At 45.1% G+C, this 14,218-nt stretch overlaps 1 protein-coding gene across 4 annotated transcripts in view; it reads left to right on the top strand.

Annotated features, from left to right (window-relative positions):
- prkcz (protein kinase C, zeta) overlaps positions 1-14,218 on the top strand; it is a 163,739-nt gene that overhangs the window by 73,734 nt on the left and 75,787 nt on the right. The window contains exon 1 of one of the 4 annotated variants that reach the window (XM_084015392.1): positions 2,828-2,944. The exons of 2 other annotated variants lie outside the window; for them this stretch is intronic. In XM_084015392.1, the coding sequence (XP_083871518.1) occupies positions 2,908-2,944 (37 nt within the window). In that variant the 5' untranslated portion in view covers positions 2,828-2,907. Of the gene's footprint in view, positions 1-2,827; positions 2,945-7,504; positions 7,528-14,218 lie in introns of those variants that run through there. One more of the 4 variants, XM_084015393.1, reaches the window with a different exon arrangement.

Genomic DNA, 14,218 nt, shown 5'->3' with positions numbered 1-14,218 from the left:
CTCTCCTTGCTTTGCTCATGGGCTTGACTTATTTTGACCTGGTCTCAACTCCACAAAGTCTTGGTCTTGTATCAGTCACAATACAATCTGGTCTTGGTTCTGCCTCGGTCTTTGTCTTGACTTGGTCTCACTCAGCCTTGGTCTTGGTCTTGACTTTCTCGCCCTGCCTTGAACTTGGTCTTGACTCAGTCTCACCCTGCCTTGGCTTTGCCTTGACTTGGACACTCCATGCCTTTCTCTTGGTCTTGATGTAGTCTGGCTTTTCCTTGGTCTTTTGATGTAGGGCCCTAGTTTCGTGGCGCAGCGCAGGGTGGCGGAGGGTGGCGGAGCCGGCCTAATGCAATTTTCGACCCGCGCAGCCTTGCGCACGGTCAGTTTGGCAGTTTGGTGGATCGCCTGCACCAAGATGGGTGTGGCGGCGCAGCAGGGGGAGGCGTCACAGATTCAGCTTGGAGCAGCGGAAGTTTCGTGGCAAAAAGCCTCGCCGAGACTTCGCAGAAAGCCCGCCAACTCCAACCTAGTCTACTCTTGGCGTAAGGCGCAAATAAAGTCCATTCATTCAAGGCGAATTACAGCTGGCGGAGTGGCAGTTTGGCTGACCGGCGCGCAGTGCGCACACGTCACCGAGACCTCACAGGCAGGTTTCCACAGTTCCAGGCACATTTAAATGCAAGAAATAATCACAACAAACACTATTTAATGCAACTAATTGAATCAACACGTGAATTTATATCTATATAGATTGTCCGGTCACATCTGACGTCAGATCAAAGGCGGATTGCACGCGTAACGGAAACTCCTGTTTTCTATCAACTGCTAATAAAATGCGTCTATGCCTGAAAAAATATTTTAAAAAAAAATACAGCAGCTCGTGCCTGGTCTCGCGCCTCCGCAGTATGGAGAAACGCGCAACTTTGCCACGAGCTGGAACCGGAGTTGGGGCTGCAGCTGTTCTGAGCGGCACGCGAGATCCCGGTGTCCCGCCGTTCTGGTGTTGGACGGGGAATCCGGTGCAGCTGTGGAGCGCAGATGATGAGCTGTGCACCCTGACCCTGTTTTGTGATATACATGCCTAAAATGTGCCTACAATTTCTATAGTGATATAATATCGGCATTATAATTATTATGACTTTATGCACGCACAGTGTGCGATGCGCGTGGTTGGAGCGGCAGCGCTGCTTCTGTTATTGGGTTGTCAAGTGACGGAACTTGCAGTGAACCTCCCCTAACGCATTAAAGGTGAGGAGAGGAGCTCATTTGATTGGTGAAGATCTGAATCGGCTGTATTAATCCTAGTCCACGCCTTGTCTCCTCCTCGTCTCCCACGCACGCCTTCTTCTCCTCCCTCTTTCCCACTTGCGCGGGTGGGCGAGACGGGAGGCGTGCCTGCGCGAGCCTGCGCGGTGCACGAAACTTGCAAAGTCGAGGCGGACACACCCCGCTGCGTGCTGACTGCGACTGGTCTACGAAACTAGGGCCCGTAGTCTTAAGGTACGTGTCCACAGGGGCGATTTTAAACGCGAGTTGACGCGCCGCTTCCCAGTATTGCACGCTTGGTGGGCTGCCACTAGAGGATGATTGACGGGCGCACACTTCATGGCTGCACCTGATTGGACGATCGCTTTCACAGCTGTCCTCTCTGCTCCGGAGTTCACGCAGACCAACATGGCGGCTCGTTTGGAAACTTTCTCTTATTTTACGGAAATAGTTCACCGAAAGGTGTTTCTGAAAACATTTCAAGCGAGAAATAAGCTATGCAGTTGCTGAATCTGTCTTTATCTTAGATCGACAACATTCAGTATAGAAGATTTTCGCGAGCGTTTGCGAGGCGGCGAGTCGAGCCCGGCGCCTCTGATTATCATAAAGTAGATTCAACTTAAACTTTATGCAAATGAGGAGCGGCCAACTCGCGCGCCGTCTCTCGACATTCGCCGCAACGCTACCAGAATGCATTGCACGGCTTTTCACATAGACAATGAATGGGACGCGGGGAAACACCGCTGCCTGTGGACACGTACCTTCCCCCTGCCTTGGTTTTTGTCTTGACTCGGTATCAACCCCTCAAAGTCATGGTGTTGGTATTGACTGACTGTCAACCCTTCAAATTCTTGGTCTTGTCTCGGTCTCAATACAATCTGGTCTTGGTCCAGTTCAGGTGGTCTTTTTCCCCCTGTTCCTCCTGACCCTGGAGTTCCTGGTACAAAGGATGTTAGATTTACTACAAACTGGCACCCAAATAAATTCAACATGTACACCACAGTACCTCTGTCTAATATAGGACAGCATGACATTCTACTTCCTGCCTGAAGGTGAAATGCTGTAGCTCACCATACTCTCAGAAGTGCTATAAGGTCCTCCAGGGACGGTCTATAGGAACGTGTAGCTGTCCAGGATCAGCTCCAACAGGCACAGCCACTAAAAATAGTCCTCACGGTTTAAATTTAGGGTAAAATGTGAGGAGAGGATGCTGCTGTTGGATTCAGGCCTACTTCTGCCATCTTGTGGACAATGTGGTGCAACTGCAATGTGGAGCAGGTTCCCAAGAAAAGCCCCGATCATGTGGTATGATCCCCGTCCAGGAAGTGAGGATGCACACAAAGAATGTGCACACTCTGATGTTTAATACTGTAAGTGTGTGTGTGTGTGTGTGTGTGTAGTGTGACGAGAAGATGAAGAGAGGCAGCCTGAAGGGGAATGGGAGGGGAGGGAGGAGCGACGCGGAGGCACCAGCCAAGCTGGTCCCTGAAAGCAGCAGCAGGGGGAGGAGGAGGAGGAGGAGGAGGAAGGCAGGATGAGGAGGAGGAGGAGGAGGAGGAGAGGATCAGCAGAGGAGGAGGAGGAGGAGGAGGAAACCACCATGAGATCCAGGGTGTGAAGCCGAGGGAGCACTAACATTCAGCAGAAGGGATGCTGCTCACGCTGCTCTTCTACCTTCGAGTCAAAGGTAGGAGATGTGGGGTCCAGGGGTCCGGTTCAGTCCACTTCAGGCCACCTGAGGTCTGTGCAGAGAGCATGTCAGGACTAGAGAGGCTGCATGGGCACCGAGTTGAGTTGAGATGAGCCAGCGGTAAACTCATTAGTATTCATCCAGTTACGGAAATCAGTTCCTTTGATGAAAGCCGTTTGTTCTTTTAATACTTATCATGCTCAAACAGATGGCTACTCTGCTTCCATCCGAGGGTTAGATGCAGTCGGAGCACGAGTCGGATCCGAGACTCTCCGCTGTAGCTGGTAAACACCTCTGCAGCTGCATCCAGATCTGGTCTGGTTGTGGTTTCCTTGCTGGGAGCATGTGGGACCCCTCATGACCGTTCTCCTCAGCTGCTGATCAGGATCCACGGAACCCATTTAGACCCTCAGTCTGTCTGTCTCCGTTAAGAGTTCTCAACGGGCCTGAAAATTACAGCCCGACCCAACCCGGCCCGCGGGTTTTTAAACCCGAACCCGACGCAGCCCGACACACCAGCATGAATTGTCGGCCCGAACCCGACCCCCCGCGCGCCTGCATTGTTTTCCTCATACACTTGTTATCACGATCAGACAGACAGCAGACGTGAATTCAAATGAAACTTACTCTGCCCCATGAAGCAGGCAGCCAGATTGACCAAACGTGAACAGCGATGATTCACAGCAAACAATATATAATTTACAACCTACAATTTTTTTTATTTTTTATTTTTTATTTTTTAATGAAATGTGTTTTATAAAAAAAGGAAGCCCGAGGCCCGACCCGACCCGGCTCATTTGCGTATTTTTCCGGCCCGGACCCGGCCCGAAACTTCGGGTCCCGTCGGGTTTGTCGGGCTGGGCCGACCCGTTGAGAACTCTAGTCTCCGTGGAGCAGCGGCTCGTAACCATGTTACCGTCTGAATGTCTGACTGTTGATTTACGGTTGCTGGGCTTCGCTTCACTGTTTCCAGCATCACTGGGGTTATCTCACTCCACATGGCTCCGTGGAGCGGGTGTGCACATGCATCACACTGGGCCTGACCCATGTAGGAGAACATGTATGATTACCATTATTTCAACTGATTTTGCAACTGATTTTGCAACTATTTCATTTGCGATTTCTATGTCATTATTCTCATTGTCCTGGAAAACCAAGTTAACATAATTATGATGTGATTTCTGCCGGGATCTGTACCAAACAAAGATGTGTAGAATATGATGTGTAGACCAGGACTACACACATTTAACCAATATTTCACCGTCTGTCATTTGAAAATTGAGAACTGTAAGTAGTCATTATTTCCCTCGTTGATAAATCTGTCTGTTCACGTCTGTTCATCCGAAAGTTTTTGCATTGACTTTTGAATTGAAAAATAAGCTTTGTTTGGTTTCATCGTGGTTTATAGTGTTTTATTTTGGGTTTCGTGGTTTATAGTGGTTTAGTTTATAGAGGTTTATAGTGGTTTAGTTTATAGTGTTGTATGGTTGGTTATAGTGGGTTAGTTTATCATGGTTTATAGTGTTTTATTGTGGGTTATAGTGGTTTATAGTGTTGTATGGTGGGTTATAGGGGTTTATAGTGTTTTATTGTGGGTTATAGTGGTTTAGAGTGTTTTATTGTGGGTTATAGTGATTTATAGTGTTTTATTGTGGGTTATAGTGGTTTAGTTTATAGTGGTTTATAGTGTTTTATTGTGGGTTATAGTGGTTTATAGTGTTGTATGGTGGGTTATAGTGGTTTATAGTGTTGTATGGTGGGTTATAGTGGTTTAGTTTATCATGGTTTATAGTGTTTTATTGTGGGTTATAGTGGTTTATAGTGTTGTATGGTGGGTTATAGGGGTTTATAGTGTTTTATTGTGGGTTATAGTGGTTTAGAGTGTTTTATTGTGGGTTATAGTGATTTATAGTGTTTTATTGTGGGTTATAGTGGTTTATAGTGTTGTATGGTGGGTTATAGGGGTTTATAGTGTTTTATTGTGGGTTATAGTGGTTTAGAGTGTTTTATTGTGGGTTATAGTGATTTATAGTGTTTTATTGTGGGTTATAGTGGTTTATAGTGGTTTAGTTTATAGTGGTTTATAGTGTTTTATTGTGGGTTATAGTGGTTTATAGTGTTGTATGGTGGGTTATAGTGGTTTATAGTGTTTTTTTGTGGGTTATAGTGGTTTAGAGTGTTTTATTGTGGGTTATAGTGATTTATAGTGTTTTATTGTGGGTTATAGTGGTTTAGTTTATAGTGGTTTATAGTGTTTTATTGTGGGTTATAGTGGTTTATAGTGTTGTATGGTGGGTTATAGTGGTTTAGTTTATCATGGTTTATAGTGTTTTATTGTGGGTTATAGTGGTTTATAGTGTTGTATGGTGGGTTATAGGGGTTTATAGTGTTTTATTGTGGGTTATAGTGGTTTAGAGTGTTTTATTGTGGGTTATAGTGATTTATAGTGTTTTATTGTGGGTTATAGTGGTTTATAGTGGGTTATAGGGGTTTATAGTGTTTTATTGTGGGTTATAGTGGTTTAGAGTGTTTTATTGTGGGTTATAGTGATTTATAGTGTTTTATTGTGGGTTATAGTGGTTTATAGTGTTTTATTGTGGGTTATAGTGGTTTATAGTGTTGTATGGTGGGTTATAGTGGTTTATAGTGTTTTATTGTGAGTTATAGTGGTTTATAGTGTTTTATTGTGTGTTATAGTGTATTAGTTTATAGTGGTTTATAGTGTTTTATTGTGGGTTATAGTGGTTTATAGCGTTTTATTTTGGGTTATAGTGGTTTATAGTGGTTAAGTTTATACTGGTTTATACTGTTTTATTGTGGGTTATAGTGATTTATAGTGTTTTATTGTGGGTTATAGTGGTTTATAGTGGTTTAGTTTATAGTGGTTTATAGTGTTTTATTATGGTTTATTGTGTGGAGGATGTGTCCCGCTACGTCACCTGTCTTCTCTCAAACGGCCCAGAGGGCGACCAGAGTGGCTGATGGGATCTGTGGTTTGCTGAGGCGAGCTGCACATTCAGCTGATCTTCTCTGGAGTTTCATCACTACACACGAACCACAGTTTAATTTCATACATTGTTATTATAAAAGGTTATAGTTGTTTTTGCGGAGAAAGTTTATATAAAATAGATGTATAGATACTGTACATCTAATGATCTTTATCAGCGCATGGAGTTCCTTGTGGTGGAAATCGGTTTATGATTTCCTGATGAGAAATAAGAATACAACTCCTAACAGAGCTTTACATAATTTATTCTATAAAGAGTCCATAACAGGCTTGCAGCTGCTACAGACAGACTGTAAACAGACAAAGTCTAATAAGTCAAAGCCCTCACAAACAGGGTGTCCAAGCAGACCGCATCAGCGACATACAGCTTCAGAGCAAACTATCTGGCCAGATAGGGGCAGACTCCTTAAGAGTCTGACCTTTCTTCAGTCTTGAGAAGGGCTTTTTATACAGATGTTTGTGATGTGTCATCAGAGAAGCATTGTTCCGTTGTTTGTGTAGACAGAGAACTTTGTCCAAGATGTGGTGTTTGAACCACTCATCAGTGTCCAGGGATCCATATTGACTTGCCAGCTGTGCTGGTGTCACAAGATGCATTCTGCAACTCATGTAACACATGACATAAGTGCAGAATACAGGTCATGACACTGGAATATTATAAGTCAACTACTCAAACTACTCATTGACCTATAATATACCACTAAATTAAAAATTCCCATCACATTTCTCAGATACACACCACGTGACCAAATGTCCGTAGCTCCATGTGAGGTAGAAAGGTCCAGAAAAAAAGACTGAGACTTTTTTTCTCAACATCCTCAAATGTAATTTTGGCCAATCAGCAGTTCAGAACCCAATAAGATTAAATGTCCAATTATATAAGAGACAAACGCAGGCTGAAAGCTGCTAATGACTTTATCTATAAATGTGTTATCAAGTCATTATTTCAGCTTTAAAATGGACCAAATGTCCTACCTGTCACACAGACTTTTTAACAGTCACCTAATGTCTTTCACTATTTGGCTTTTCATATTTCTTTGTTCCCTCGGCTTGTCAGCAGGTGTGAAGGTTTCTGTTTCTCTTTACCTGAGTGCAGTATAACAACAGGAACCTTTCTCTCCCTACGTGTGAAGCCACAACATCTGGATCGCCCCCTGGTGGCTGGCTGCTGGTGATGCAGCGCTTGTTTGATATGCAGCAGAGTTTTGTATTTTATTTTGGTTGAATCCATAAAATATTAATATTGGACTCATAGGGGGGGTTTAGCTCAGGAGGTAGAGCGTTTGGCTGGCAACCGCAAGATTGCCGGTTCGATCCCCGCCTCCTCCTAGCTGAGTGCCTGGTGTCCCTGAGCAAGACAATTGTTTTGGGGGTGGGACTAACAGAGGGAGGGGTGTCCACTGCTCCGCCTGAGTAGTGGAGGCAGGAAGTCGGCATCAGAGCAGCTGAGGCTGGGACGGAGTGTGGAGGTGGATCAGGTCTCTGGATGAAGAGGGGTCAGCTTCCTTGGACTATGAACTAGATCCCTGGTGGAGGTTCTGGAGGACCGAGGTCATGTGATCCGCTGGAATGGGTGAGCAGAGTTGTGGATGTGGAGATGCTGGCTGTTTTTTGTTATTCTTTCTGATATTTTATAAACTAAATGATTATTGAACTAAAGTGAGAATGAAAATGATGGATTATTTTATATAACATCACTTACAATCGACTGGAGGATGTTTAAACTGACAGAGTAACAGGCAGGCAGGTCGATGAAGAATCAGTGAACAGCTAATGATAGATATATACACTCTTTGAGGGATGAGTCCCTGTTCTCACATTTGATTGGACCAACGTTCTGGAGTCTTTGTCATGTTTTAAACTCCTGAATCCTCTACATTCATAAGGCTTTTAATATTCTTGATCTCAATCAGCAATGTTTCATAGCTGTTAGTAAGGTTTGACTTTTTAAAGAAGCTATTTGAACATGTAATATGACATACATCTTTAAAATGATTGTGGGCTATGAACAGCCAAATATAAGCGTGAAAGGCCAAACAATAGTGAATATGTTCCACTGCCAGAGAGTCGTGTTTCTGCTCCAGAAAACCCCCATGAACCATAGAAAATGATCTTATAGTCCTTTATCACATCCTATCCTTTAACAATGAGTTCTGGGTCTGCTCCTCCTAAAGTGAATATAGTACAGTATAGGCCTAAGTGTCCACTGGGATTATGATGATGTCATGTGTAAATAAGTCAAGTTAAAACCAGCAGACTTCCGGTGAGGCTTGAAGCAGGATGGCCGCTCCTCATTGAGCTCTGACGCAAACCCCCCATATTTTATACTTTTGGACTCATTAACGACTTAAAACAGCCGATTCAGATCTTCACCAATCAAATGAGCTCCTCTCCTCACCTTTAATGCGTTAGGGGAGGTTCAGTGCAAGTTCCGTCACTTGACAACCCGATGACAGAAGCAGCACCGCCGCTCCCACCAAGCGCATCACGCGCTGTGCGTGCGTATCATAATAATAACAATGCTGATATTATAAAAAACACGAGAGAGAGAGGGAGATGTTTTGGTCCGAGAGGCTGAGTTTCCGTTACGCGTGCCATCCGCCTTTGATCTGACGTCAGATGTGACGGGACAATCTATATAGATATAAATTCACGTGTTGATTCAATTAGTTGCATTAAATAGTGTTTGTTGTGATTATTTATTGCATTTAAATGTGCCTGGAACTGTGGAAACCTGCCTGTGAGGTCTCGGTGACGTGTACGCACTGCGCGGCGTCAGCCAAACTTCCACTCCGCCAGCTGTGATTCGCCTTGAATGAATGGACTTTATTTGCGCCTTGCGCCGAGAGTAGACCAGGTTGGAGCTGGCGGGCTTTCAGCGCAGTCTCGGCGAGGCTTTTTGCCACCAAACTTCCGCTGTGCCAAGCTGAATCTGTGACGCCTCCCCCTGCTGCGCCGCCACACCCATCTTGGCGCAGGCGATCCACCAAACTGCCAAACTGACCGTGCGCAAGGCTGCGCGGGTCGAAACTTGCATTGCGCCACGAAACTAGGGCCCTTAGTGTGATGTGGAGCTCTTTACCCAAAGTTACCCGAGTTTCATTTTGAACTGGTTTATTACAGCCGATGTTTGATTTATATTGTTATAAATGTGAATTTGTTTGTCTCTAATGCTAATGTTTATGAGGGTGATAATACAAAGATACAAAGATAATTGCTCTGTTATGGCAGAAGTAGTTGTCAGTGCTGACACTGCTGAGTCACAGTCACAGATGTTTCGAAGTAAAGGGTTAAGTTAGGGGGGAGGGGGAAGTAGTAGGTTTTCCCAGAGCTCCACCAACATTCAAAATATGATCCAGATGAACGTTGCCAAATCAGATAGGTTAGGGAACTACGATTGTATCATTTTAATGTTAGGGGACTTAACTCTGCATTCAAACGATCAAAGGTCTGAGACTTCCTACGTAGAAAAAAGAAAGATATTGCGTTGATTCAGGAAATGCATCTAAAACCTGAGGATGTTTTCAGAGTTCAGTACTAATGAGACGTAATATAAATCTAACAATAGAGAGATCCAGTTCCACGTCTGTTCAGGGTAAAAAACTTGCATTTATAAGCCTTTATGCCCCAACCATATTTGATACTGACTTATTTCCATCTGCTATGTCTGAGCTATTGAAATTAAAGATCATATTGATAATATTTTTATTTAAATGAATAATTAAAAAATAAATACATCCACAGAGCTTTTAGAAAGGTGCGGAATCAAAATATCACTTCTCGTAAAAAAAAAAAAAGGTTTTGATTGTGAATTAATAATTTTTTTTTAATTTGACGGGTCCAAAATAAATGTATACCTGACACTGGGATATACTAGGACCAATATGGCTGGACACTATTAATTATGCTATTGAAAACGGCATGTTCCATAGAGATCTGAACACTGCGTTAATCACAGACATTCCCAAACCTGGCAAGGACCCACTGGAATGCACCAGCCATCAACCAATATCTTTAATAAACGCTGACTTGAAGATATTCTCAAAGGTTTTGAGAAGATAATCAGCCCGGACCAAACAGGATTTATGATAATATTCGCAGAAGCTTACACGTAATTGGTGAAACCCATAAAATCCCACCCCCATGTGGACTGTTGTTTCTGGATGCGGAAAGGACATTTGATCGTCAAGAATGGCCATACCTGTGGAGAGTATTAAAATAATTTAAATTTGGAGATAGATTAATAAATATGATTAAAACATTAAACGCTAATCCCTCTGCTCGTGTTTGTATAGGAGGTGGCTTTTCAGAACTATTTGACATAAAATGGGGAACTCGGCAGGGAGACCCTTTGTCCCCCTTCATCTTTAATATCTCTATGGAATCACTCGCAGAATTTATGAGAAAATATCCTCAGATCTCACCAATCACCAATGGGCCATTTAACAACCGTTTGCAGCTCAGCTTTAAATGTTGTCGGATTGATTATCGAGTGGTCCAGCAGAATTCTGGATGCTGATTGGCTGCAGGGGTCCATTCATTCCTGATAATGGACCCCTTTAATCTGTCCGCTCACTGTTCTATAGGTGATGGCTACATGAAATTAAAAAACAAAACTCATTTGAATAACTTATTTAAGAGATTGCTTCGGGGACAATGACGTGGCTTGGCTTACCTTACCATACCTTGAATCTTGCTAGCATAATGTTAGCTCTCTGGCTTGTAGCTGAGCCAAGTCATATCGTATCGGTCCGTCCTATTTGCTGGAGCAGTGAACAATGTTTCCATTGCATGACAACCTTTACTGGGTGGTAATGATTGTTCCAGGTATAAGCAAACCCTCAGGTGTTACCAGGGAAACGTGGGCATAATGGCTTGTGACAAAGTTTACATTTAATGGTCTTATAGAGTAATAGTGATAGTCCAAATATGGTCACTTCCTTGCTAAGAATCCAAGATGGTCACAGCCAAACTGCTGAACTCGAGCACGAAAACCATAGTCCACAAACCAATGGGAGACGTCACCATGACGACGTCTATCTTTCATACACAGTCCAGTTTTTTTATTTGTGTGCTGTTGCGGGCTCCAGCTGATTATATAACTGATCAGACCGACAGATCAATACTCAGCGTTTACTGAGTTCAGAGAAGATGAGCAGAAATGGAAAAAATGCTCTCTGCCTGCGGCAACGCTGCAGGCATCAACTGGTCAACTAAAACACAAAGCAATCTAGGACACGATCAATCAGTGACCCCCAACACACACACACACACACACACATACACACACACACACACACACACACTCACACACATTCACACACAGACACACTCACTCACACACATACACACACACACACTCACACACATTCACACACATTCACACACAGACACACACACACACAGACAAGTACACTCACACACATACACACACCGCTACAGATGCAGTGAAAGTGACTAACCGACTGAATGGTGAACCAGGACTAGGACCACATCTTTAAAGAGCAAAAACACTATCAAACACCAACACACAAGTTAGACACTTTTTATCTTTACAGTTTGAATCATTTCAGTAACTTCACACAAATCAATTATATATATATTTTTTATTTTGTCTGTACTAATTTACTAATGCTATTGTTGACAACACCCATCTCAACAATTTCCTGCATCTGATCCTATCCTTCCCCTTCCTCCTGTTGGGGGCCTTGTGGTCCAATTCTAAACATATATTTTACATGAACATTTTCTTTATAATTGCAAGACAGAAATCAATTCCTGAAATGTTATCATTTACTGTAAGAATGAAAATTCGCATTACAGATGCAACTATAGATCTTATTGGTTGCAACCTCAACCCTCAACACCCCCTCTCTGTGGACCAGGATCCACAACATGATCTAGTAGTGTGGCCCTTATGTCATTGGCAGTTACAGCTCTGTGTCTTCTAGGTCTCCCTCCACCAACCTGTCTCCCTGCCACTCTTCTCCCTCCACCAACCTGTCTCCCTGCCACTCTTCTCCCTCCACCAACCTGTCTCCCTGACACTCTTCTCCCTCCCCAACCTGTCTCCCTGCCACTCTTCTCCCTCCACCAACCTGTCTCCCTCCACCAACCTGTCTCCCTGCTACTCCTCTCCCTCCACCAACCTGTCTCCCTGCCACTCTTCTCCCTCCACCAACCTGTCTCCCTGCCACTCTTCTCCCTCCACCAACCTGTCTCCCTCCACCAACCTGTCTCCCTGCTACTCCTCTCCCTCCACCAACTCCCTGCAGACTCTCCACTTCCTGGCCCTCACGGAGACCTGGATCACCCCAGAAAACACTGCCACTCCAGCTGCTCTTTCAACTGCCTACTCGTTTTCACACTCCCCAAGACGAACAGGGCGAGGATGAGGAACTGGGCTCCTCATCTCACCCAGATGGTCCTACCAGGTCCTTCCTCTGGACCACCCACCCCAATCTGCACTTGAATTCCACGCCGTCTCTGTCACCCTTCCTTTCAAACTCAACATCATAGTGATCTATCACCCACCCGGTCCTCTCTGTGACTTTTTGGATGAGATGGATGCCCTCCTGAGCTGCTCCCCTGATGATGGCACACCACTCGTCGTCCTCTGTGACTTAAACATCCAGCCGGGAAAGCTGCATTCATCTGAATTCATTGACTTCTTTTCCGCATTTGACCTTACGCTCTCCCCCTCTCCACCAACTCACCGGGCCGGGAACCAACTTGACCTTGTCTTCACGAGATCCTGTGGCATCTCGGCACTCTCTGTTACCCCGCTCACCATGTCCGACCACCACTTTGTGACTTTCTCCCTCCCCATGAAGCCCACCACATCCCTCCCCTCTACGCCTCGAATGGTCACCAGCCGCCGCAACCTGAAATCCCTCACTCCCTCCGCTCTCTCCTCAACTGTTATCTCCTCGCTACCATCCTCAGTTGATACAGTTCTCCTTAATGCCTACTGAAGAAGCCTCCTCCATCCTGATGTCCTCACTCTCCTCTTCTTTGGACACTCTCTGTCCCCCAATCTCACGACCTGCACGATCATCTCCCTCCCCTCCCTGGCTGTCTGAACCTCTGCGAACCAACAGATCATTGTTGCGAGCGTCAGAGAGAAAATGGAAGAAATCGGGCCAGCACAAGGACCTTGCTCACTGCCACCACCTCCTCTCTGACTTCACCTCAACTGTTTCGGCAGCTAAATCTGCCTTCTACCTGGCAAAGATCAACTCTTCTGCCTCCAACCCCAGGAAACTCTTCTCCATGTTCTCCTCCCTCCTCACCCCTCCTACCCCTCCCCCCCTTACTGCCGATGACTTGCAACTTACTTTACCAAGAAAGTAAATGACATCAGCTCCTCATTCACGCCTATTCCCTCCCAGAAGACATCTCCCCCAACTCTCAACTCGGATGGTCTTACCAGCTTTAGCCCCCTCACCTCTGAAGACGTTCACGCACTTGTTACATCTAACTGTGCCACCACCTGCTCCCTCGACCCGATTCCCTCCTCTCTTCTCCAGGACATCTCACACGACATCTTGCCATTCCTCACCACCCTGATCAACTCCTCCCTCACCTCAGGTGTCATTCCAGCGGATTTTAAGACAGCTACCGTGAAGCCTCTCCTTAAAAAAAACACCCTAGACGCTACTGACATCCAAAGCTACAGACCTGTATCTCTTCTTTCATTCCTCTCTAAAACCTTGGAACATGCCGCCTACAACCAACTGTCATCCTATCTCTCGCAGAACAACCTCCTAGACCCTAATCAATCAGGATTCAGGACTGCTCACTCCACTGAGACGGCCCTCCTCACAGTGACCGAGTCCCTGCGAGACGCCAAAGCCTCGTCCTCCCACTCCTCCGTTCTCATTCTCCTCGATCTATCTGCTGCATTCGACACAGTCAACCACCAAATCCTCCTCTCCACTCTGGCTGAACTTGGCATAACTGACTCTGCTCTCACCTGGTTTACATCATACCTGACAAATCGCACCTTTCAGGTCACATGGAATGGCTCTATGTCCAAACCCTGTTCTCTGGACACGGGTGTCCCTCAAGGCTCAATATTAGGACCACTTCTGTTCTCACTATACACCAGATCACTAGGTTCTGTTATCACATCGCATGGATTCTCCTACCATTGCTACGCAGATGACACCCAGCTGTTCCTCTCTTTTCCCCCGTCCTCTGACACTCACATTGCAACTCGCATCTCGAACTGTCTGGCTGACATCTCTGTCTGGACAACTGCA

Source organism: Eutrigla gurnardus (assembly GCF_963514095.1).
Source record: "Eutrigla gurnardus genome assembly, chromosome: 8".
In the NCBI taxonomy this organism is placed as follows: Eukaryota; Metazoa; Chordata; class Actinopteri; order Perciformes; family Triglidae; genus Eutrigla; species Eutrigla gurnardus.
Note: the sequence above shows the minus strand (reverse complement) of the source record. Positions and strands in the feature narration are given on the sequence as shown.